This window comes from Spea bombifrons, chromosome 7 (genome assembly GCF_027358695.1).
Source record: "Spea bombifrons isolate aSpeBom1 chromosome 7, aSpeBom1.2.pri, whole genome shotgun sequence".
In the NCBI taxonomy this organism is placed as follows: Eukaryota; Metazoa; Chordata; class Amphibia; order Anura; family Pelobatidae; genus Spea; species Spea bombifrons.
The window spans coordinates 3,703,920-3,730,711 of NC_071093.1; the positions used below are offsets into that span (position 1 = coordinate 3,703,920).

Genomic DNA, 26,792 nt, shown 5'->3' on the forward strand with positions numbered 1-26,792 from the left:
CTATTTAGGCAAACAGCGCCTACCTTTACACGCCTGGCGGGGGTGAAGTTGGTACAGGGAGTGGGATCTCTGAAACAGTGGTATAAGTACTTTATATGTCTTCATATTTACTTCCAATCCCTCGTTCAAGCGTTCCCTGGTGGGGCTTCTTCACATATCGTTAGCGTCTATGGATGACTCAAACTAAACCTAGAACTTGCCCGGAGATCGGCCCCATCTGGCCCCCGTCTAGTCGCCTGTTTCTCCTGCTGTAAAGACTCAAACCTTAATCAGTCTTTGGTCTCGTCTTAGATTCAGGAGCCGTATGTCTATCCCGTGTATGTTTAATACCCTCACTGTATTACCCTCTACCACTTCTACTGGGAGGCTGTTCCACTTATGAACCACCCTCAGTTAAACTTCCTTACGTTAAACATAACACTCCGCCCCTGTAGGTTTAAATTATGAGTTTATGGGACCTGATTAAAAGTTCATGATAAAGGAGCAGCTCATAAATATCTCCCAGTCCGCGCCAGCACAATGTCTTCAAAACTCCAGTATATTATTAACCGCAATGATGCCGGGACAGGTCACAGAGATAATGTAAAGAAATACTCGGGGAAAGAGTTAAAAGGGGGTTTGGAATCGCCAAAGGAGGCGTTACCATTTCCAGAAGTCCATTCACAGATTCTATAGGTTGTGGGCGTGTCCAGAGCGACGAGCGTCTTAGACGTTTAAGTGACAGGAAGGCCGAGTTTGTAGGTGTGGCCAGGCGATGCTCCTGAAGTTTCACTGGCGGGGGCGGAGCTTTGTGGGCGTGGTTGCTGGGTGCAGTCGCCGCTGGCTGTTGGAAGGCTGCTGTCCGCGGTGCTGAAGCCGCTTCTCCGCTGCCCGAGGTGTTGAGCTCTTCCTCGGGTACCGAGCAGCGCAGGGGGCGCCCTGTGTGGCCTGCGGTCTGGAGGGGGCCTGTCTTTACTGACTATGTCCCCGGTCTAAGGGAAAGCTGTGACCGGCTGAGGCCTGCACTCCATCGCCCAGACAGCGGCGGCCTCCACCGCCAGAATGAGGCTCTCCGCAGGGCTCCTTCTCTGCTTCATGCTCATCACCTGTGGCCCCTTGAAGAGCCTCGGTGCCCGCAATCACGGTGAGCTCTCCGGGGTCCAAAAGGAAATGGGGGGGGCACAGGGTATTTCCTTAATTCCCTCATCTAAGCATTCCTGATTTGGGGTTAATTGCACCTTATGGGGTAAACTGCCTTCCTGTATTCAATGCATTAACTGGACTAAAGCCCTGACGATCTATATAAATAGAGTCAGCTGCTGCAGAACCTCTTAGGTCCCCCCTTCCTGTTTTGGGGGGCAATTTAATGTATCTGGGCATTAACTCCCAGCAAAGAGATCTAAGGAAAGTGACTTGAACTACAGCCCCTTGGGCACCTGGTGGCCCAGGTAATTGTTTACAAAGCAATGCCAAGTAACGGATACATTATTATTATTATTATAATTATCATTATTGTTATTATTATTATCATTATTATTGTATTTATATAACGCCAGCAATGTCCCCAGCACAGTCTATACATTCAAAGGGTCTCATAAACTAGAACCAATCGACTAAGATGACCTGATACATGAGATAAAGAGGGCTTACAATATTATTAATTATCATTATTATTATCAATATTATCATTATTATTATCAATATTATTATCATTATTATTATCATAATTTTAATTATTGTTATTATTATTAGAAGGATTTTTTACATATTCCATATAGTTTATGGGAATACGGTTTTGCTGGATACATTGTAGCCAAAGTGGCAACCCAGGGCAGAGCCGTTTACCCCCCCCCTCGTTGCACTAAGTACCAACCTGCCCGGCAAATTTTGGTGACGCCAGGAAATGGTAAATCTCAGGAGCGTCGGATATACATTTTAAGGTGAAACGAGCCGATTTTACTCCAGGGACTGTGGACGCAATCAAAATGTCACTCAAGGCAGCGTTTCGATCGGATGAACAAAAGGCGGCGATTTCCGGAGGATTATTATTTTAATAAGCACTTTGTGAATGCAATTTTGGTGAATATTATAAATGTTCACAGGTGGTTTTTGGGGCGTTATATTGTAATTCAGTGATTTACAATATCGTTCTATTTGTACCAATAACAGTCTGTTTGTTGTGTTACATGGGGGGCAAAATATTTACAATTACTGATCCAAATCCTTGATTTCGTCATTTTTTTAAATTTTTTTTTTACAAATAAAATTAACATTTTCCCAGCCGTAAAAAAAAAAAAAAAAACCCCAAACATTTTTATTTACTTTGGAAGAATCGTATTCCTGGTGGGGGAAATTGCTTTGCAACAGATGTGAACGGATAATGGTGATTGGTTACCTTAATGTTGCTGTATTTGCAAACATCATAAATATCGCCTTTTATCACCCCAAATGGCGCGTCTTAGTGTTAGCAACAGACCCTGGAGCGTACGATTATTTCCTGCTAAAAAAAACATGTCGAGGTCTTCAGAAAACGTGCAATAGAAAAAAACGACGATTTCTCCTTTTTTTATGCTGAAATGCTATAATTGTTTGTGAGGATTAACCCTTTCCGTGCTTGGGTTTGGTTCTCGTGATGCTGAAAGAGTTAATATAAGGAGAGACGGATTTAGTCCTGGAAATCGAGTTATGGGCTGGAGAAGTGATTGATCTCGGTTGCTATTCTGGTTTCTGGAGGAGCTCCCGTATATCACCCGTTCCGTGTTCCGATCTCCATCGGTTTTCTAGAAATCGGTTGTTATTGAGATTTTTTTCCTTTTCTAGCGCTGTTGATGATGTACGTTTCTAGAATCGCACGGCTGTTTCTGGAGTTTATTATTATTGTTGTTATTATTTGGGTGAATTTCGGAAATGCTGTGTAACGACATTAGGTATTTCCTTAGGGGACCCATCAGGCAGATGTCTTTCTAGCAGCTTTAGAACCGGATTAAGATGTCACCGGGTTCCGAATTTAAGCTCCCCATGCGAGTTTTATTACATTTAATTGGCAATATTGCTTCGCTGCTGTGGACCCATAAGGAGGATCTTATTTTATCATTTACAATGTATATTTACAATGTGTATATATATATATATATCCTGTAAATATATGTGTGTGTATAAATATATATATATATATATATTGTAAATATATAAGTATGTGTATATATATATATAGTGTGTGTGTGTATAGGTATATATATTTATATGGGTATATATATATATCTATATATATAATATAATGATGTTGGTATTAGTAGATGTGTACTCATATACGGATGTTTGTAGAATGGATCTCTGATATCTGCTCGTAGAACAGCATCGGTATATACCATAAATATATATTATCTAAAAACACTATATCAGGAACTATATCAATATTTTAAATAAAGAAATTAAGTTATTTTAGACGTAGAACAGCCTCACATGTCATAGTTTGAGACATTGGAAGAGATCAATATTCTGTTACATTGACCCAAGATTATCACCCGCTGTGTATACATCCCGCATATAGGTTACAATCGTATAGATGGAGAACGAGCATTCACGCTTTTTCCGGAGGGCTTCTGTTTTAGTCAACGGATCGACCACATCAGTCATTACAAATTAGATTAACCGCGTGTCTCCATTAACTATAAATATATATCTCCACTATTTCTATCATCGCTGCCGACGTCATACCCCATACATGGTTTTACTGTCGCAGGTGAAAACTTTTTTTCTCTTTTTCTTTTCTTTAAGGGTAAAGCGGAGAATGACATTTTACGTTTAAGTTACATTGTCTGTAAGGTGTTCATAGAATCCGTGGTTAAACTTGGCTTTCCCAAATTTATTTATGCTGCAGATGCACAAACTTGTTTTGATTCATGTTGAACCCGCTCAGCATTCCTGTCTCAAAGTTAACAAATTAAAAAATGATTGGATTAGGGTTCAAGTCTCACATTAAGTAAGTAAATATATATATTTAACCTTTATTTGCAGACCTGGAGCCGCGGTCGCTGTCAGTCATGTGATATTTTTGGTGACTTTCCCGGGTCAAACACCGCACTGAGCTGACGCTTTATGGCGATGCTAATGAAGTCCGTTCTTCATAGACTTTTATTAATTAGAGTGAAACGATTTATCTGAAATTCCACTGTGTGTTTTAGGACATTATCTAGTTTTTCCCTCTGCTAGAAGCCTTTTTTCCAGCCGTTGTGTTAAACGAAGTCGTCAGTTAAAAATAAAATAGTTTGTGTTATCGGCAATAATTTAAGCTTCAGATAAAACACAATTTAAATATTACTATTTCCCTTATTATCAAATTAAACATTTAATACCCATTTTTCAGGCAAATTAAATTAATTTATTTTCAAAACTTTTCTTGGTCTCATTAATAAGGTTTTGATCGGCGATTTTTCTAACCTGATTTTATCATTTCTTATGATTTTTGGGTCCCATTTTGAATTATTACATAGGGTACCAGTTACCCCAAGCCTGGCAGCGGGAGCAAAGGGTAATTGGGGGATAAATAATTGTTCAGAATCAGACGCTGCCGTATTAGAGGCTCTGGTTCTGTTAATAAAGTGGGTAAGCGCGTCCCTGTTCTCCAGAATGAATGTTGGATCCTGTGTTGGTAATGAAGAATGACGTTTGTGTGGCCCCCGGGGGTATCTTTGTTTATCAGGAAGCATAAAGTACGAGAAATGTGACAGAATAGTTATGGCGAACAAAGGAATGAGAAATGTTTGTGATTGGGGTCACAGGCAGTACAATAATGGGCACTTCCATCAAACATAGGCAGAAGTAAATATAAATATAAACCACTGTTCAAAAGTTTGGGGTCAATTACAAATTTCCTTGTTTTTGAAAGAAAATTTAATTTTGTCCATTATAATAACACAAAATGGATCAGAAATCCAGCGCAGACGGGGTTAATGTTATAAATGACTATTGTAGCTGGAATGGAATATCTTCATAGGCGCACAGAGGCCCTTTATCACTCGCATCACTCCTGTGTTCCAATGGCATGTTGTGTTCACTGATCCAAGTTTAAAAGGCTAATATTAATTAATAGTTAGAAACCTTTTTGTAATTATGTTATAGCCAGAAATGTCCTTCTTTTCCATGAAATCAGCTGAGTGACCCCAAACTTTTGAACGGCACTGTGAGTGTATATATATATATGTAGTTCTATAGTTCTAGATATGCAGCTGTGTCCATGCGCGTGTACGTTGTCCTCTGTGCCATGGATGGTCCTGGTGATCCAGCACGTTAGTATTCTAGTTGCGCGGATTCCCCGCCGTGTACAGGATTCGGATAAACACCGGCTTCACGGTTCCAATTTTGCCAAAAGGGAAACTTAACTCCACGACTGAATACAATTTCCCCAAAAGACTGCAATAAAAACAAATGAGATTAAAGCCAGCGATGCAGTTTAGGTTCGGCAATAGCCGGGATATCTAGAAATGCGTGAAGGAGAGAAGATCGGAGGGGAAGGAGAGAAGAAAGATCGGAGGGGAAGGAGAGAAGAAAGATCGGAGGGGAAGGAGAGAACGAGGATCGGAGGGGAAGGGCAGACTCGGTCAGTGGGTGACAAGTCTTCAGAGCCTAAATTCAGTAGCAGTGAATTGATCCGGGGTTAATTGATGAACTGAATTAAAGCCGGGCCTGGAGCGGGTCAGACATTGGCCTGCTTTGCGCTTCTATCATTTTATAATCAGTGGCAAAGCAGGCAAACCTGAACTTGGCTTATTCATTGTCCTCTCCTCTGGGGCCGACAACCCCATCCCTCCAGAAGAAAGGAACATTTCAGACATATATTCCTCAGGGGTCTCCTTAACCAACCCCCCCCCATTCTGACGATGGAGCTCCTATCTGTCGCCCGTCTCTGGGGGGCTTCCGCTTGTCCATGTTGTATGTGAAATGTATGATGAATCAGCCCGTGACGTTGCCTTCGCTCTTCCACCCCCTCTCCCCGTGACTCATCTCACGTCAACAACCCAACTGCCCTTTACCCAAACGCTCGTATCGGGGGCCGCCGTGTGCCGCTGCGCTAATTACCCGATGGCAGATCGCCGGGCGCTGATTCCGTCCCCCGTCACGTTAAATAATGCAGCAGAGTCTCATTTCCATAACTACGTCGATACAATATTCATAGACAGAGCTATATTTATAACCCCTTTATAGAGAACAGATGCAGCCTCTTATATAAAGCTGGGGCCAAAAACAACAACAAAGCAAGCAGAATATCGCAGGGTTTGCCCCCGAGTCGCTAGGTTTTTACCCCCAGTCTCAGGGAGACCGGCAGATTCTGCCTCCTTCGTATTCATGATTTCTGAGCATCCCAAATTTGTCCTTTTTCTCGCTGCTTTACCCCAGCTGAAATCCCTGCTTGAATACAGGTGGCGATGAATATTTTTACCTCCGACAAGGGACGTTTTGCGGAATCTGTGTTATTAGAGCCTTGTAACGCATTCGGATATCTGCGATGGTCTCTGCCGGGTGATTATTTATTTTTGAAAGCAGATGATGTTTGATGTCAAATGAAATAATAAAACAGACGTCGGATCTTCAACCAGCCCCCCCCCCCGGCATCTCTCAATCTGCTTTACACGACTTGACGTCGGTGGAGAATTCATTTAAAGATCAGAGACCGACGTCAGAGAGGCGAATCTCATCCGCGTCAAGCGGGGAGATGGAGAGGCTCCGCTGCGTTTAGTAACTCGAGCCCCTACAGCCCTCGTCGGAAACACAAACCGGAATATTTTACATAAAAGGCTCGGCTGCGTGTTTTATATCGTCATACGTGTTCTGTGCATTGTCAGCAGCCTGCTTAACCTTTAGTTTTAAACACTCTATGGTATGGTATAGCTTCTGCTTCCTATAGGTACCCCTGGGGCAATTATTCCGAGGATTCTAGACCTAGGGGTACCAGGAGACTCAATGTTCCCGGAATCCCCTACAGCAGTCATTATTAATATATACAGAATATTGATTGAATATATACTATATCCAAAATGTGATGGACTGCAACTCCCATCTTTTCCTGGCTAAGGATGATGAGTGTGGTCGTACAGCAGCAGCTGTAGCCGATGGTTACCAGACTTGTGATTTACATTAAGCTCTCCCGACGATTTGCATATCGATGAATATTGATTCCTGGATGCTTGTAACGCTTATGGACTGCGCGATAAACCTGTCTCTGCGGCTGCGGGAATGAAGGGGTTAATACCGCGGCTCGGAGCCGAGCGCTGAACACGTATGGGGAGGGCGGCAGCCTTCAGATGGGGATAATGAATCTTTGTGGCAGGGCAGAAATAGGATGCAGAGAGTGTCGGGGAAGCTGAATGATTCATGTCTCGCAGTCACACAGCTGTCTCTCTCTCTCCTGCCGACGCTCCTGGAACTTGTACAGTTTTTTTTTTGGGGGGGGGTTGTCTTTTATTTTTAAGGTTATTACATCCTCTGCGGTCTCTTATGGGGGATAGCAGAATACAGTCCGTGACTCCCAGATGGGGTTCTCTTTATGCCCCTGTTTTGAAATGTCTCTGTCCTCTCCGCAGGTTGTCTCTTTGACTTGAGACTGTGTTCTAAAGACGAAGTCTGTGTCCAAGGTAAGTGTATCCACCGTGCACAAAATTCCCATATCAAAGGGAAGGTTCCGTCTTATTTTAACTTGATGCAGCGTCTGCTCGGCCCTTCTACGGGAGACGCTCCCACGGGTTGGCCCCAAGGACTTAACTAAAAACCACAGGGGCCACACTACAACTTCACCAAGCAACATGTCCCACGGTGCTAAATGTATCCCCAAACAGCTACTCTGTGCCATCTTAGCCCCCAAACAGCTTGTATGTGTCTCTCTCCCTCCGTGCAGACTGATCCAGCATGCAGGAAATGGATGTGATGTCACTTCCTGCATGCTGGACGAGACAGATCACCCGATACAGACAATGCAGCGTGTTGGGATATGATGTCATATCCTGGGGCTTAGCATTGGCGTGGTGCATCTTGTACCAGTTAGTCCTGTTTTGAAAGATGAAATACTTGACCGACCACAACCAACCAGGCCAGGGTTATATTTTTTGGGCCAGAATCTTTAACTCGTTGCGGTGCGACATGCGCTGGCGGTAATTATGTGTTGGATGTAAAACCTAATAGATGAAAAGCCAATAAATGTGAATCTTTGCGATGTTTCGTCCCTCTGACATCATGGCGTCGATGTCCATCCTTTCTGCTTCTAGATGGTTTATTTGGCCAGTGCAGGGCGCGCTCGGAGAGGGACGTTGGCCAGTTCCAGGTGACGCCTGGCACATTGCAACAGCTTCAGGGGGTGCTACGCCAGCTTACAGCAAAAGGTATACAAACAGGCAACGAACAGAGAGCCAAGTCCAAGGTGCCCTCAGTTATAAAGATCAGGATGAGTGGAGGACCATGTATGGTCCATGGGGCATGGAGAATATGAGCTATAAACCTCCTCTCTCTACGGCCGCAGGGCTCTCGTGGAGGGATGACGTGACACAGAGGGTCCTGGCTCACCAGATTGGAAGAATCCCGCAGTACAGACCCCTGGACCCCCTGGATGTGCTGGATGAGGAAAGGTAAGAGGCGCATCGTACATCGAGAGACGCGAGGCGGATGGGGCAGACGCTCTTCATCTCGAGTATCAATAGAACATTTATTGTTTATGGGCGCCAGGCGGGGAGGTGAATCCTCAGTACCCTCGGCCGTGTGCCACGGCTATATTTGTAGATTGTTAAGGAAGAATTGAAGGATTCTATCACCAGGGTAACCAGAACATTATAAAAACTGACACAAACGCAGATTTAATATGAGCTGGAATAACCTCATGAGCGTTATACAGATGATACACGGCGCGTCTCGATTAAACACTAAAGCGTGCGGCGGGCGTTCGGCTGAATAACAAAGAGACAGTTACTGATTAGATGCCTTCATCAGGAGGACCGACGGTCACATCCCCCCGCCGCGCTCTCACATCTCTCTCTCTCTGATGGCACAAGACTCGTCGTTATCAAATTCATCTCCATATCACGACGACGGCCCGCGTGTTCCATATCCAGTCATCGTGACATAAACGAGATTAGACAAACACGGCATACAAGCATGAAAGATGGCGGGCCAAAGAAAGAACGCACAGAATAAACATGCAAACGTATTGGAATTCGCGCCAAGCGCTCCAACCTGCGCCCAACAGCTAGCAATCAAAATATAATCAATGTATAGGAGGTGCAGAAATACACCAATAACCCTTGCCAGAGGCTATTATGCCGAAAGGTTGGGGATCTGAATATACCTGTATACTATAATGTATATTATAATGTATCAATAACGTATCTTTTTTTGGCTTATTATGTGTATATTCTAGCGTTTTTCTGAGTGCACCTCCTATACATTGATTATAAGGTGATTAGACATCTTTAATGTTACAAAAACACCCCTATGGAATCACCTATACCGTGACACTGTGCAACATTATAATAGTTTTCCCACGGTATGATGTCACAGTTTTATCTTCAGTGCTGATGACATCTTAGTCTATTTTTCCCCCTCTTCTGTGGTTTTGTTTCAGGTCTTTAATGGCGCACGCTCCTGGACGGACAGCCCAGCGTCTTACGGGAGTCGCCCAGACCCCGGCGCAGAAATGGACCGGGCCGTCCGAGAAGCTGCAGTATTTGAGAGCTAGGCTGCCCTCCGCACCCCAAGAACCTGCCCTTCAGCAACACAGGCTTCCGGTGAGCGTGAAGCAGAACATTCCTCCGATGGTGGATCGTTACCTGACCTACTTCCTCCTGAGCTCCCAGACACCCAACTCACAGGTAAGGTGTGCCCATGAGTACGCTGGAACCCCTATAACTGTCCTTGTCTGGTTCTTCGAAGATAAGATAAATCCCAAGGGTAACAGCTGACTCTGCTCGCTCATTTCTCCTTTGCTCGCAGTTTGCTTACCAAGAGACGCCTCGACTGAGGAACCCATCAAGGACCTTCAGTTCCCCTTATAACAGACCAGAGGGGTCCAGGAGACTCATTTATGGGAGATACCAGGGAGGACCAGAAGTTCCTCTGACTATTCATTTGCCTACTGAAAGGCACCATTCCTGGTCCGAATTAAGGAGGAAGATTCCTCGTCAAAGTGTCGACGACGATCTACCTGAGGATCTCGCAGACAGCTCTGAAGAACTTGAAGGAACAAACCAGATACCGGAAGATAATCAAGATCCTCAACCGGAGAGCAGAGCTGAGGCGGCCAGGACATTGAGAGGTACGTCCGGTTATTGGGCACCAGGGACCTGCTTCTCTGATGTCCTCGATAATATTGCATTTTATCAGAGAAAATGGTAGAAGCAAAACAGAAATTTGTCTTTGCGACACCTGCTGGAGGTGAGAACAAGGTAAGAATTTTGTTAATTCTAATTAATCCTGAGTTCTGCCGACTAGGCGACTAAAACGTGTGATTTAGTCAGTTGACGTCTATTTAAGATTCCCGTGCTGTTCCGAGTGATTTAAAGATATTATCTGTCGTCTGCAGGTTCAGCTGGGATGCAGAACATACCAGACCCTCGAGCCGGTCCAGAAACGCAAGGTGTCGAGGATGCACTGAGCTTGGCGGGCGTCCTGGAGAAATATGGGGTAGACTTAAGACAGTTGAGTGAAACACAATTGGAACAGCTGTCTTCGCTCCTTCAGCTCATTCAGGCAGAGTCCCAGCCGTACCCCGGTGAGTTCCTAGAGAATATAAACTGGGGAAAAGATACAAATAGATTTTTCTCTACTTAATTTTCAATTAGATTTTTGTTTTCTTAGCAATTTTCTGAGAAGCTCCTGCTTATATTTTTAAGCCTCTCTCCTGAAGGTCTCTCTCATTCTTGGTTTCTACTGAAAACACTTCGGTTCCAAAACCTAGACATGATCAGCCTTATTAATAAATAACGTTCCGGTTCCGAGGTATTAGACGCGGGACGAGTAGGAACATTCTATTGGTGGGGACTACTCCACATTTACTCCACATTTAGAACTTTCCCTCGGAACCTTTATGAATATAGCCTTTGATGGCCATTGGTGTTCAGCTCTTCTTCCATAAAGACCAGGAACCTCTCTGTTTGGAACAGCGGTCCAGCTGGGGCCCGAGCTAAGATAATGACTGACTGTATAGCCCCAAGGCTCAATGCTTACTAACCCATCTGTATTGGAAGCTTTTTGGGAGGGGCGGTGATCCCTCCGTGTTTCATGGAAATAATTGTTTTTTTTTTCTTTTTTAACAAATACACATTTTCATGCAAAACTGCTGAAAACAACATAACTGTTCCCCCCTTAAAGGTCGAGTGTAAAAAACCATAGTAGGAAATGGTTTAATGCCACCAATTTCCTCATTTTTACAGGGGCAAGAAATGCAGAGAGGACCCCACCAAAGCGGGTAAGTAAAGTTATCAATGGATGTAGAAATTTAAATTTATACCCGGGGAGGATATTCCTCGATCAGAAAATCAATGGCCCCTGTGGGCCACAGTCTCTTTGAGACTCAGCCAGCCCTTCTCCTAAGCTTACTGATATAACACCAGGTTTCATACCTATATGTGAAGGTTTCTGGCTTAGTGAATAATTCCCTAGCGTCACCGGGTAACCTGGTAATAGTGTCTCTGAATTCTCAAAGGTCTCTGAAGGAGAAATGCAGCATACGGCCGAGTCGGACCCCCAGTTTTCTGCCCCTGATGTCCCCCTGAAAAGCCCAGACACTGCTACTGCCACCACTACGCTGAGTGCCGGGCAACTGAGCCTGGATGTGGAAGGTATCGCAAGCCCAGAGGTTCCCACTGGCAGCATACACCTAGAACCAAATATCCAGAAGAAGACAGAGCGCTACGAGAACCTGCTGGAGGCCATCAACGAAGCGCGGGGAGAGAAATCCATGGAGAGGAAAAGTTACCACGAGAAGGGGGGCAACTTTCCCACCCAGAGCTCCAGCAACGCGAAGGAAGACGTGGGATACATCGCCACCGACCACAAGTGAGCCTCCTCCTCCGCATTAGAGTCATTAGCCTGACCCATGCTTATTTATTATGATGGAAAGTAGAATAGACAGGGTACGGGGTTTAACTGGCCACATATATTTACCCAGTGGGCTCAGCAATTAACCCGTGGTCTGGAAAAGTGCTGAGAGCCTTGTGTGGCGCGTTCAGTATTATTAAAGGTCTGTGTAAAACCTCTTCAGAACTAAAGTCATAAACTGGGATCTGAACTGTAGACTGTAGAAGCTGGCAAGGGGCCCATGATTAGTAAACGTGGCCCAGACTTGATACCAGCCCTAAGCCTAACTCAACTCTCTTGACCTTTTCATTCCCGTGCCTTCTGATACTGATGCTGTCGTATTATGAAGTCAGCGCTTGATGCAATCTCTGATGTCATGTAGGTGATACCCATGGCCAGCCCTACCATATAGGGGACTTAAGCAGCAGCCCTCTAGTCGGCTCCTCCATCTGGAGAAGCTCAGGGGCTGGTCCTGGTGCGGCTCCTCTCAGATTACCGACCAATAGGTGAGCAGAGGAGCCGCAGATGGAGAAAGCTTGATATAGAGATGACATGGGCACCGAGCATCCCTTTATTACAATCCCTGTGCCAGTGAGCTGCGGTGCCCCTCGAATGATATGACCACAGTGTTGATTAACCCTTTATTTGTGCTTATTGCGGATACTGATGGAATTTAATGCTGTGCATGTTTGGAATGTTAGTTTATCTGATTAATGCACCATTTGTAACATCTTATAAGACATGTTATAGGGGGTGCCACGGGATGCCAACCACAGGCATTCCAATTAACCCTTTACTAAGATGCAGAATTATGGGAGTTGCTTTATACTAATATTACAGCTACCTGTTGGATATATTGTTAAGAGGCAGTAACAATGCATACGATTTGGAAGGGATCCTCGTGGCTGCTTAAAGGGAATTTAAATCCCACGGCCAATCTCAGGAGCGAGTACGTTCTCTTATTGTTAGCGTTGCGTTTGTATTTTAAAGTTCTAACATCCGCCAAAGGCAGAAAAAGCGCTGGTGGGATGTTTTATGCAAGGTTTTCGTTTGTTCCTCGTGATCCCTTAGTGCAGATTACATTGGAATCCTATTGTCAGCCCGAGCTGGAAGTAACCAGGTTTGGCGGAGTGTGAGTGAGTGTGTGTGAGTGTGGGGCGAGTGTGCGCGAGTGTTAGGCACTGCTTATAGCCGTGTGCGTTCTTTTATGAAGTTGTTATGATGATAATTTGTGTACCTGGGAACTTTCTGAATTAGTTGACCCTGAGACTCTTTAAATATTAACCCTTTAATGGCCGGTCCTCATGGAATCCTTAACTTGTGATTATTTAAAGATCAACTTAGGCGATCCACCTGCATTCAAGCAGGGATATGAACCATAATATACCGTTCTCAAAAACACCAATTGGGAGTCTTATATATGAACCCATCGGAGGGAAAATAAAAAGGGGTCAGCTCCAGACTGCATGACCCGGAGAATCTGCCCCTTCACCCAGAGACTGGGGGCAAAACCCCTGAGAGTTCCCAGGTATGCATATATGGAGTGGCAGCAATTAAATATGAGTGATGCACAATCCGTAAAACAACTCCTACTGTAATTAATAAAAATACTACATCAATGAAAAGTTAACTGAAAAAAAAGAACTGTTAATATTCTCTGCATAGGATTATTCAGGACTGATAAAAAAATTGTATTTACCTATCATGGGTTAATAGTGCAGAAAATGGGTCCAAATCACTGTAGACACCGTATACTGAGCTAAAATCCCTGAAGCTTCCACCAGGACAATTGATTGTCTTCTTCTAAAGGCATTATGGACAGTAAGATGAACGAGCAGGGGTGATAAAGTTAGTTTAAGGGAAGAACTAGGAACGAAACACATTTTTCTCCATGTTCCAAATGTCTAGAATCCGTACCCGTTTTTCTTAAGCCGGTTAGTATCCTGAGAAGGGCCGCAGCCCTGGGCTGACCTCCACCCCTCTCCCTTTCTCTTCAGGCCCCTGAGCCGGCAAAATGGGTCTCGACTGCTGGAAACCTTGGCCCATCGAGTCCATCTGTCCACTGCCAGCTTCATCAACATCAGGTGAGAATGACAACCTTCCCATGGGCGATAGAGAAACAAAAACCCCATCGTAGCACCCGGTGCCTCCAAAGACGCAAAGGAATTAATACAACGAACTTTGCGGGATGACATATTAAATATGTCCTACCTTTTATTATAGATGTATAGCGATATTGGGAATAAAACCAATTGGCCGACCTTGTCTGCCCTTTTCGGGGGGAAAAAAGCCTTTTTTCTTCCATAATGACAACTGAATAACTAAAAATAATAAAGAGGGCGATTCTATAATCCAACCTGGCACTAAAAGTCGTAGGGCTGCAGTGGATACCAGATCCCCATTCTTCCTTTTCTGGGGCTGCCCTCCCTACGTGGGGAAATTTTCCCTCTTTGGCCAAAGGCTGAGGATCATCAAAGAAGGATGGCAGCCAAAAGGCACAGCCAACTTCTCCTCTCCAAAACCAAGTCTTCGATGACCCAGCTCCACAATGGAACCAAAAAAACCCAAAACAACTGAAAATAGTGCAAGTGGATGTGAATTGTACTATAGCAGCACCAACCCATGGCTGGTGTTATAAAAAGTTCTCCCTCTTATAAAAGGAGTGGGTCCATCATGTCATTGGCGGTCTTATCTGCCCCGGCTATGATATGAAAAGTGGCCAAGGTTGCATATTCCAAAGCCAACAGTAGACCAAATCAGGGTACACCAAGTATGATTTTGGCTTCAAGAACCTGTCTGCCCTCAAGATCTGAGGACAGAGCTTTCTTTTTCCTTTTGGGAATGTATTTGAGCCTAGCCAAAAGACCAAGAAACCCAAGAGTTACAGGTCCTCCTTCCCGCACACCATTAATAGGACACGATGTTCAAGGAGGTCCACCACCGAGCTCACCTTTATGCTTGCGGAGAATCAAAAAGATTCCTAAAAAGTGACCTCGCTATACATTAGAAAGGCTCATCCACAGTATGTAGGTCTAGAGACTAAATTAAATATTCTAATTCTACGTTTCTGCCTGTTTCTTGACTGATGACATCATACCTGGGAGGCTGTAAGAGATTTCCAATTAGCCACACAGCTGCCACAGACGATTTTTTTCTGTTGATTGATTGGTCGGTTCGATAGGGTGTGCATCCGGTCCTTGTGTTTTGGTCGAGTTGCTGTTTTGAAGTCATCGTGTGTGTCCGATAGTCCAGTGGGTGACTGAGTTGAATGCTGGGTCCATCAGCCCCAATGAGTGTATTGAGTCCGGAGTCAACTCGCCTTAACCTTAGGAGTCTGATGAGTTTGTTGAGCCGTTTCAATGGGCACCCAGGTCCTCCATTGCAGTTCCTTACATCAGTAAAGGTATAGAGGTAAAGCTTGGTCCTCTGGCTTAAATGCTGGGATAGCACTGAAGCCCTGAGGTCGCTTGGCGTCCTCTGACCATGGTCCAGGTCAGGGCGTGTGACACATTAAGTTTGATTGTGAGGGTTAGACATGGCAGTTATGTTGGTTCACCAAGCCTTTTAAACCCTTCCTAGCACTACTAGCCATTTTTGGCTGGGTGTTCCTTAGAAGGTCCAAGAAGATCCAGCTGGCCTTTTGGCCGAAGGCATAGAAGTCTGCAGAAAATGTGTAGCGTTTCATTTCTTTGGCCTGGTAGGCTCCATGCGGGACCCAACCTGGTCAGAAGCACCAGGTTGGGTCCCGCATAGACCATTGTCTCATTGTCTCTGCGTAATTACTTCCTGGAGGAGCAGATCCTGGGGTTGGCTCTTCATAGTTTAGTCAATGTGATCATTTATTATTTATGGAATAAGCCCTGAGCGTCCTTTATTTCTCTCCCTCCATTTAGCATCGTTGGACCTGCTCTTACCTTCCAAATTAAGCAGAACAGGCAGAATTTATCTCTGACGGATGTCGCAAGCCGCGCAGGTACGTGCGTACGCAACCCTTAGGTGTGTAGAATACAGAACGCATCTTTCTTACATCTCACAATTCTTAGCGTAACCTCCCTTAAAACCAACCTGTCACTCCCTACAAGTCATACAAGCTACACACTAACCAACCAAAAAAACCCGTGTAACAATGTATCATAGAAGCAGCCATCGTAACTTCCTGTTCCCCTCCCCATTAACTTATCTCTTCCTGTAAAGTTGCTGATTGTTGTTGATTGGTTCAGGCAGCCTTTGTAAAAGATGTGGGGAGGAGAAGGGAGAGAACTTCAGATGGTCCATGAACATTCTGGTTTTCATAAGCTGTAGTTAAAGCTTTCCTCCGAGCTGCTGACCACAACCATCAAGTCAAGGTTGCCCATCAGCGCTCCTCTTGGACTCAGGTCCTAGATGTCATGGCGGAAAGACCTTGATGCCATTACACTGGGCCACGGGTGGCATCAAGCTAACTCTAGATGGTGAAGATCTTCTTTGAGGTCACCCATAGAGAATACTGAATAACGAGGAGTCCGTATGCTACACGTATTGTAGTCTGCAGAGTATAGTAGAGCGTTAGGATCGAGACGGGGCGACGTGGTATGTTGGCCGATGATTTTTTTTATGTTCCCCACCGGAGACTTTTCTAAAGATTTCCAAAGACCCGCAGGAGACGTCTCAGAAAAAGTAAATTCTCTTCCTGAAGCGAGGACTTTAACGTAATAACGTCCCCGAGGTCTGTTGGAGTGCGTCTGAAAGCCATTAACTCGTCCTTCTTCGAAATTCTCTTTTTTTTTTAATTTTAATTTTCCAGAAGCCCTGCAGTCAGATCTGGAAACGGAGACGGGCGTGAAGATTGTCCAGGCGGGTGTTGGCAAGGTGAGGAGACGTTTTTGGTATCACCAGGCGAATCACCAATTTATAAAATGATTACCAAAGCTGGACGCCCCACACGGAAGGCGCTGTCGTTAAGACGCACACACATTTCTCATGTTGATGGCGGATCATGTGCAGTAAAGTGCTGCCCCCTGCAGGGTGTGGGGGGGGTGCAGCAGAATCATTGGTTTCCTCTGAATATTTATATTATGCATGGTGCGGGGCACGAATAATGAAAAAAATAATAAAAATAGAAATATTAATTCCAGAAACACTGATAGAGGGGAAGGATATTGTTTAAGTTTATTCTTTAGTAATAATTCTACTTTAACTCCCTTTTATTTTTATTATACAATAATAATAATTTTAGGAAATTAACCCCCTAAAGAGGTGTTTGGGGGTCTTCTTCACGGGTTGGTCTGTCTATAAATGTATTTTAGAATTAAGACTGAAAGTGTGAGTTTCAGATGCTGGCTACATTTTTATTACATGGCTTCACTGCTCTCCATCCTGACCGTCTCGCCCCCTTACAATCCATCATGAATGCCGCTGCCGGCTCACCCGTCGCTCTACAGACCTCTCCCCTCCGTCGGTCTCTTCACTGTCTCTTCAATTTGAACTCCTTATTCTTACCTACAACGCGTTCCTGACGGTTCTCCTTCTCTTCTCTTATCCCCCAACCTGGTCCCTCCACATCTGATGATCTTTATCTGTGCCGTGATCCCTATCTCTCACGCTCACCGATGTAATATATTTATACAGTCACACAGTAACATAGTAACATACACACTAATACACACGCACAATAACATACCTGCACACGCACACACATATACTTACATACATATTCACACACATTAACAAACTTACACACACACCGTAACATACTTACATACACAGTAACACACACAGAGAGTAACATACACACTAACATAATTGCACACTGTTACATATTTACACACACAGTAACTCACACCGTAACATACTTACACCCATGCTAACATGCCTACACAGACGCACTCAGTAACATGCAGAATATGATGGCGCTATATAAAACAATAAATAATAATAGATTTTCCCGTTCACTCTAGTTAGGGCTCTCTTTACTAAGGCGTGATATCTCTGTGTGTTATGAAGGGCTGAGCTGGCCCTGTATGATGTATAGCTCAGTCTGTGTTATTTTTACATACAATAGGATAGCTCAGCCCTTTGTGATATCAGGGAGTTAAAATGTTTAGCTCTCCTGCGATCTCTCTCTTTAATGAATAGACCCCCGCCCTGCGTGTGTTAGAACGATGTATCTCGGTGTGACATCCGGCGGGCTGTCTCTGTCGGGGCGTCACTCTCGTTCTCTATCTCGCTGCTGTTTATCTGTGTTGTGTCCGGCTGTCCGGACGTCGGCTGACTAATGTCCCAGCGCAGGGTTTCACTTAACACTATGAATGGTGAACATGCGCGCCCCTTTAATCCATGCAGCGGTCTGTATACCCGGGCCAGTAACTGAGGATCTGTCAGTATGCACGGGGCTGTGTTCATGTGACCCGGTGGGATAGAGCGAGTGTGTGTCTGTTGGGGTGGGCTGTCTGTCTGTCTGTCTGTCTGTTGCCAGGTTGCCTGGGTTGATAAATATCTTAGCCTGATCGTTGTGACCTTCTGTCGTCTGTCTGTCTGTCTGGAGAGCTGTGTCTGTCAGGGATTCTGTCTCTCTCTCTGTCTGCCTGTCTGGGGTGCCCTCTCTGTCTGTCAGTCTGTCTGGGATGCTGTATTTGTCTATTTGTCCGTCTGCCTGTGTAGAATGTTGTATCTGTCTGTCTATCTGTCTGGTGTGTTTCTCTGTCTGTCTGTCTGTCTGTCTCTGTGTGTGTGGGATGCTCTCTCTGTCTCTCTGGATGATGTATCTGTCTGCCTGGAGTGTTGTGTCTGTCTGTCTGTCTGTGATGCTGTGAGCCGGTGATGGATTGGCTGTTATATCCCTCCCCCCCCCGCCCCTCATCTCCGATCTTATTGATTACAGGGTAACGCCTGGGGTGGGGTGGCGGGGGTTGTTTCGGGATGGGTGTGGGGGAGGTGTTGCCCAGCTGCAGGAGGGGGGGCATGGGGTGGATGAGGATGGGAGGCGTCTCCCTGTCTTTGGGTGTTGGGGGGGGCCTTCGTGAAGAGGGCCCGGCCCTCCTCAGTAACATGGAGCTGTTGTCATAGCAACCTCTTTTGATGTGACAAGTGCTGTGATTGTGACGGGGAGGCTGATGTTCTAGGGAGCTTTGGGAGGCAGTATGAGGGTGTCAGAGCCCCCATCCCACACGCAGCCCGCCTGCCGCTCCCATTTCTCGCTCGCCGTCTCATCTTTGCCCGGCCTCCACCATCGCTGTCCCTCTCCGCTGGTGTCTCTGCAGCTCTGTGCATCTTTCCGTCCCTCTCTCCTCCTCATTCTCTCTACCCTGTCTTTTGTGCGTCCTCCGTCTTCTTCCTCCCCTGTGCCTCCTCTTCTTTCATTATTTATCCTGCCTTTTCAGTCCCCCTCCCCGGCTCCACTTAAATCTCCTTTATCAGTTCCTCCCCCCAGACCCTCTTCTCCTCGCCCCATTTATATTTTTTCCTATCCTCTGGGTTTTTCTTACCCCCTTCCTGTTCTCATTTGTACCTTCTTTTCCTCTGTGTCCCTCTCTGCCCCTGTGGGCCATGGGCCTGGCCGTTGTATAGGGGCCAAGGTATGGGGCCGGAGATCACAGTATGGTCACTGGGCTCTCCTGCTCCCCCGGAGAGCTCCGTAAGGGGATAGCACAGACCGCACCAAAAGCCGGGGCTCTCGCTAGGTAAGTCGTATAGAAACAAAACCTCTTTGTAGTTCCCCTCTTTGCAGGACGGCAGAATTCCCAACGAAGAACACTGGGCTGCCATTAATATATATTTTTTGGGGGGAGGTAAAATGCTTGACTTTTTGGGGTTTTTACACCAGTGCCAATTACCGAGCTGAGTCATTTCTGCTCACCGTTCGGCGCAGCCTCAGCTCAAAAGTGCAAACACGGGAGCCCAAATTTGGTCCCCAAAGACCTAATTAAGAATCCTAAATGGGGTTAAGGCCAATTATCAGCTTATTTTGACCTTGAAGAGCTGACTTTAACCTCAGGTACGGCTTTTGGATTGCAAGCTTTTGGGTAAAGGTATAAGACCACAAAGTTCTAGAACAGACTCACCTTAGGGAGTAAAAAGGAGCAAAAGAAGGCACTAAAGGCCTTATGTATATATTCACTGTTTGGGGTTCGGTAGAAGAGCAGGGCTCGGATTTACACAGGTGCGTTTCGGCACCATCAGTCACAACCTGGGTGAGTGAGAGACGACGATGATGGTGGTCACTGCGCAGTTACAAGACTAACCGCGTCCCACCATCGTCTCTCTCTCACCCCCCGCAAGAGCTTAAAGCTTCTATTCCGGAAGGAGGAAAGCCATCTCCACGAGGACCTGAGGACCTCAGCTTCAGGCGTCCCCACCGCTGATGGTGCCACCCGGTGCAGTCCGCACCCACCGCACAACCTCTACTGACGGCACTGTCAGTTTGGATGCCGTATTCAGCCTTGGCACAATGACGTTTATATACAGTGCATGTCATTTTGTCCATACGTTTTGTTACAGCTATATTTTATGGGGTATGATTTGTCTCTGATTGAATACTATTTCAGTTCTCGTGGTTGTAACTTGTCGCTCCACCTTCTAGCGAACCTTGGTGTCCTGAAATATTTTGCCTCACCTTTGCCTTGTCTCCCCCTGCAGGTGGAAAACGGTACTGTACTTCCTCACACAAGTCACTTTGGAGACAACTTGCGCTTTGTGTTGCTCATCTTTATCGCTTTGGCGTGCATTGCCGGTATAGTCATTGCATCAGCCGTTATATTCTGCATCCGCCAACATGCCAAGCAGCGAGAAAAAGAGCGCCTTGCGGGACTCGGCCCGGAGGGCACCGGCGACTCTACGTTCGAGTACCAGGTAGAAGGGGGGGAAACTCTAAAACGGGAGATAATTCTAAAAGTAGCTGCTATTTGAACCTCTGTATAAGCGCTCAATGGTTTCTGGGTTATGGTTCCTATTCATCTCTAAATAATCCTCTTAACGTTAAGTTTCTCTCTTGAAGGATCTTTGCAGACAACACATGGCAGGGAAGTCTCTCTTCAGTCGCACGGAGGCTCCCAGCGCCGCGGCCGAGAACTCCCGCGTTAGCAGCGTGTCCTCTCAGTTCAGCGATGTCCCCCAACCCAGCCCAAGTTCTCACAGCAGTACCCCATCCTGGTGCGAGGAGCCAGTCCAATCCAACATGGACATCTCAACCGGCCACATGATCCTGGTAAGTCACCCTGCTATGGGCAGAAGCAAGAGCAAGCCTGTGGCATCTAACATTGGCTGAGCCTAAAACTCATTGTAGATCAGGCCGATTGTTGAGTCCTAAATGACTTCCACATAAGAAGGGTGCATTTCTTTCTTAAACACAAAATATCCAGTTTACTCTGTTCAAACTAGGTGATAAAATATTCATTGTGGCCAATTTTTCGATGCAGCAGCCATCAGGCATTCATGCAGCTGAAATCCAGAATGGTCCAACTAGCGTTAGAGAATTAATTGCCCCCTTGTCTCCCGCAGGCTTACATGGAAGATCACCTGAGAAACCGGGATCGCCTCGCCAAAGAATGGCAGGCTCTGTGCGCCTATCAGGCCGAGCCAAACTCGTGCTCCATCGCGAAGACCGAAGCCAATCTGAAAAAGAACCGCAATCCGGATTTTGTGCCCTGTGAGTTCCCTTCTTTGGGGGCAGAAAGTTAGAGGAAGGCGAAGCAGAAACACTGAGAACGGGCAGATACACAGCTGGTCTAAAAACATACATTTTCTATCGTTTGGCGCTAGCTCTAGAAAATCAGTTCTCCTCTGCGTCGACTCGAATGGAATCTGTAAGGAGCATCTTATTCTAGTTCCATTCAGAGCTTCCAGAATTTAGTATTTTAAGATGAAAAGTAGACTTTAGTTCATTAACGTCAACCCTTCTACCAATCCTTCCAGTTTTTAAAACCCCTAATTAAGCTATTTTCCTGAATTTTGACACTTGGGGGAGGGGGTTCCTTCTTGATTCCAAAAGCCAACCAGAACGTAGTTTACAAGGCGCGCGGGGTTCTTCTGGGCTATTCAGGAGACCCATAGTTGAGGTCCTGTTGACATTAATGGCAGATTCAAAAGCAGAGGAGAACGTTGGCTTGAGATGCCTGCTGCATGTAGAGAGATTGTAATGGAGTTTTCATCTGTCTGCCATAGACGATCATGCGCGCATTAAGCTGAGGAGCGAGACCAACCCTTCCCGCAGTGATTACATCAACGCCAGCCCCGTCGTAAGTACCCCAAAAACCCCAAATCACATTTACTGCCCCGTAATATTCATAGTCTTCGGGGTCTTCACCCTGAAGACGGGCACCGGAGGCTTATCTTCTCTAAGCCTAATAATGAATTAAATAGTTAAAATAAAAAATAAAAAACTAATTAAAAAAGACGCTTTTACAAATTAAACCCGTTAATGGCTTCCTTTAAATATTATTTTTATACTAATTAAAATTGAGACTGTATCGGAAATTCATTAAACCAGGAAGCGAACTCTCTCTATATTTATATTCCAGGGATGTTTAATACAAACGAGTTGGAAATATTACATTTTTCTCTCTTTTTATGAATTGCGTGTTTGTTCTTTACTGAAATACTTTGAATTCGACTTATTAAAACTCTAGTTTTTCCCGTCTGTTTGAAGCGCCGCAGGTATGGTATCACGTTGTCTCTTGTGTTCAATCTTTAAATTAGATCGAACATGACCCCCGAATGCCAGCGTACATCGCCACCCAGGGACCCCTCTCCCACACCATCGCCGACTTCTGGCAGGTGAATGTTTTTCTTGCTGTGTTGACCGCTTGTCGTTCTCGCTCAGGGTGTCCATGTTTTGCCATCGCTCCGTCTTGACCTCTTGTTGTCTTGAGGCAGGGAACTGACGGTGTCTGGGTGTTAATCCGCAGATGGTTTGGGAAAACGGCTGTACGGTGATTGTGATGCTGACTCCTTTGGTCGAAGACGGAGTGAAGCAGTGCGATCGCTACTGGCCTGACGAAGGATCGTCTCTGTACCACATCTACGAGGTCGGTGGACGTTGTCTATAGAATCCCAAACGCCGCTCTGTAGTTCCCACCAATTACCCTCGAATTGTAAAGCAAATGGAATATACAATACAGTTCAAAAGTGTGGGGTCGCTTAGAAATGTCCTTGTTTTGGAAAGAAAAGAAAATTTTGTCCATTAAAATAACATGAAAAGCATGAGATATCCAGTGCAGACAGGGTTAATGTTGCAAATGACTATTGTAGCTGGAAATCACTCCCATCACTCCTGTGTTCCAATGGCCCTTTATCACTCCCATCACTCCTGTGTTCCAATGGCCCTTTATCACTCCCATCACTCCTGTGTTCCAATGGCCCTTTATCACTCCCATCACTCCTGTGTTCCAACGGCCCTTTATCACTCCCATCACTCCTGTGTTCCAATGGCCCTTTATCACTCCCATCACTCCTGTGTTCCAATGGCCCTTTATCACTCCCATCACTCCTGTGTTACAATGGCCCTTTATCACTCCCATCACTCCTGGGTTCCAATGGCACGTTGTGTTTGCTGATCCAAGCTTAAGTTTAAAAGGCTTACTGATCGTTAGAAACCCTTTTGCAATTATGTTACAGCCAGAAATGTCCTTGTTTTCCAGTGACCGAAATCTTTTGAACTGTAGCGCATATGTTATGTCGTACTCCCCGTTGGATGCGTATTCAGTAGGTGAAAATGTTTCCATTCGAAACCTGATTTCAAGTCAATGCACTAACTTTTTGTGCCGTGAACCCCTCTGCAGGTGAACCTGGTCTCCGAACACATATGGTGTGAAGATTTTCTGGTTCGCAGCTTTTACCTGAAGAACGTCCAAACCCAAGAGACGCGAACCCTCACGCAGTTCCACTTCCTGAGCTGGCCGGCCACCGGCATTCCCAGCAGCACCCGTCCGCTGCTCGACTTCCGCAGGTGAGACGGGGCATTAGGAGAGACCCCCAAGCTCAGGCTTACTGGTATCTTCAGTCTATAAGGATCAATGAAATGGATAACTTGTATATCGTATAACCTGGATAACTACTCGGCGATGAGGTCCAAGATAACTGAAATGTACAGCCAGGGTTGTTGGTTCCAACGTGCCGTTGGTTCCCATGCGGACGGAATGGAGATTCTTCCTGCCTCTTTGCAGGGCAGGCAGTCAGAGCTCTATCCTTTCTTGGCTCTATCTCTTTTGTGTATATGTTTATGTGGATTTCAGTCCATGATGTAGACCTTGTTGGGTTCGGGGACGCACCCCGCTTCTCCTCCCTGATTTTAGAGGTTCCTTCCTCTCCTCCGTGTCCGTGGTCTCGTCCCATCTCAGATACTCATGGCTGCCCGTGTCATTTTTGTGATTTGCAGCTTGTAATTTTGGTCTCAGTTGCATAGTCACAAAAGTGATCATGGGCGGATGAGCCCCAGCTTGGGTATTGACTACATCTTTCGTAACGGAAGTCTGCGTCCCGGAAATACTTCCACGTCGGCCAAACCTAAGGTTTCTGGACGGCAACTCCTATCCGTCCTGGCTGAACCCCACATAGACGATCGGCAGATCACCTGAAGCCCGTGGTACGTTCCCACCATCAGAAAAACGTAATTTACGCAAAGTTTTCTTCTTTTGCAGGAAAGTGAATAAGTCGTACCGGGGTCGCTCGTGTCCCATTATTGCCCATTGCAGGTAAATCCTCGTCCTCTGCATTCTTCTCCCAATATCCGGTATTCATTCATTCACCAATCCCCCCCCCCATAGATTTACACAACACCGATGCTTCATACTTAACTCAACCAAGCCCGAGTACTCACACTCAGCCATAAAAAAGTTTGCGGCACCTCCTAGCGAAGACGGCGTTCGTTCGGTGAGATCTAGAATCACGTAGGGTTCTCCTGTAAAACGATGACGGAACGTTTTCTCTTTCAGTGACGGAGCTGGAAGGACCGGAACGTATATCCTCATAGACATGGTACTGAACCGGATGAGCAAAGGTGAGGATGGAGGGATTTCGGACACCGTTTTGGGAGGGGAGTCGAAATAGCGAATCGGGGGTCGTTATGTGCTTCACGTCTCTGTATGTGAGCCGGTGTCGTGCTTACCGTCCGTTCTGTATGTTTAGGTGTTAAGGAGATAGATATCGCCGCGTCGCTGGAACACGTCCGCGACCAGAGGCCTGGGATGGTTCGAACCAAGGTACAGACGCGCCCTTTGTATAACACCCCGTCTGTGATGTATACGTCCTTCATTACCCCCCATATATATCTGATAACAAAGCACCCCCCCTTCTGCTTGTCCCCCCATTTCAGAAAAGTCTTAGGGGCGTTCTGGGGACTTGGGGTCCCAAGTGGATGTAATGGGGGACAGGTAGGGGTCGTGCTATGGAAAGAGACGTTTTTAACCTTTTTATTGAAACCATGTCACACGCCGCATTATACTAATACCCTAGGGGAGAGGTAACCACGGATAATACGTTCTGCTGGAATGAGAAGTAATATGTGGAATGTGGCCGCTCCGGTTCAATGCCGTAGAGTTCTAATCCTTTCTCCGACCTTCTCTTTCTAGGACCAGTTTGAGTTTGCGCTCACGGCGGTGGCAGAGGAGGTCAACGCTATTCTCAAAGCGCTACCGCAGTAATAAAGAGGTGTCCTGACCCTACGGCCCCATTCGGTGTTGTGATTTTACGCCCGCCTTACAGGGACGGCAGCTTCACCCGCCCTGAAATACCCATTTGGTGTACTCTCTGCTCCTCGCCCGAGGGTCTCGGGGGGGCCGCACGCACATGAGCTCATCTTATGCCTTTACTGCTGTCCCAATCTTCTGTCCCCCCTGCACCGCCTGGTACTCGCGTCATTACCTCTGCTACCTCATCCTTTACGCTTCACCCCTATAGCCGAAGACACTGAGGACGCCGAACACCGCTGGAGATAATCTGCGGGGTTTCAAAACAGAAATATTAGTAAATCCCCCCCCATGTGAGTTTTCATTCAGGATGGTGGTCTTCTGTCTTTCTATGGTGGTCTTCTGCATATAGAGCCCACGGCCGGTAATTATTTAAAACACAGGGTATAGATCAAGTACATCTGGCTGTTTGTATACCACGGAAAGAAAATCGGTACCCAGCGGCGAGACGCCCTCCACGGTGCCTTTCAATGCCGTGAAATGTACATTTAACCCTTTGAGTGCCTTGGAATCTATGCATCATGCTACCTTCTGGCACTCTAAGGGTCAAAAGACATTCATTATACCCCAGAGCTTCTGAGCGGGTTAGGATCCCAGCCGAGCCGCTCTCAGAAACCCATCGAAAGCAAGTTCTAGTTTGTATTAAGTAAAACATGATCGCTGAATATGGCCCGAGGGCCAGGACCGCCGGGGGGGGCTTTGGCAATTCGTTAACGGCAGAGCTGCGGCTAAATGTCAGGGTCCGCGTCCACTTCTAGAACCCCCCTTAAAGCCATTGAGGGGATCCCATGAGATTTGAGACTCTTGCAACAATGTTGCCACTGTTTACAATAACAATGATTACCTAGAACGTTAGAACCCTTTAGCGTGATACAGAATGCCAGCGGTGTCTCTCGGTGTCCTGTCTGCGTCTAGATCACGCGGAAATCTTTCCAGGGGCCATTTCGTCTGTCGTCTTCTCCCGTACGTCCCCCCGGCCCACCTTCTGTGTGCACTTTCGCCTTCTTTATAATAATGCTGCATTCTCTTTGGGAGGATCACAGGGGGGGCAGCGAGTTTGAGACGAGTACCTCCTTTAATTCTTCGCCTTCTCATTTT

At 46.0% G+C, this 26,792-nt stretch overlaps 1 protein-coding gene across 2 annotated transcripts; it reads left to right on the forward strand.

The window, feature by feature from the left end:
- Positions 1-850: 850 nt before the first annotated feature.
- On the forward strand, positions 851-25,666 carry PTPRN (protein tyrosine phosphatase receptor type N). 2 transcript variants are annotated; one of them, XM_053471835.1, is made up of 23 exons: positions 851-1,123; positions 7,560-7,610; positions 8,238-8,351; positions 8,489-8,594; positions 9,584-9,830; positions 9,952-10,273; positions 10,541-10,729; positions 11,391-11,425; positions 11,663-12,015; positions 14,034-14,120; positions 15,930-16,009; positions 16,820-16,884; positions 20,650-20,862; positions 21,008-21,217; positions 21,511-21,658; positions 22,174-22,247; positions 22,708-22,785; positions 22,917-23,036; positions 23,790-23,956; positions 24,648-24,701; positions 24,942-25,006; positions 25,135-25,208; positions 25,578-25,666. In XM_053471835.1, the coding sequence occupies exons 1-23, from the start codon at positions 1,042-1,044 to the stop codon at positions 25,647-25,649; spliced, it is 3,006 nt and encodes a 1,001-aa protein (XP_053327810.1). In that variant the 5' UTR covers positions 851-1,041; the 3' UTR covers positions 25,650-25,666. The 2 variants fall into 2 exon arrangements, with proteins under 2 accessions (XP_053327810.1, XP_053327811.1); XM_053471836.1 differs by lacking the exon at positions 14,034-14,120.
- Positions 25,667-26,792: the final 1,126 nt, after the last annotated feature.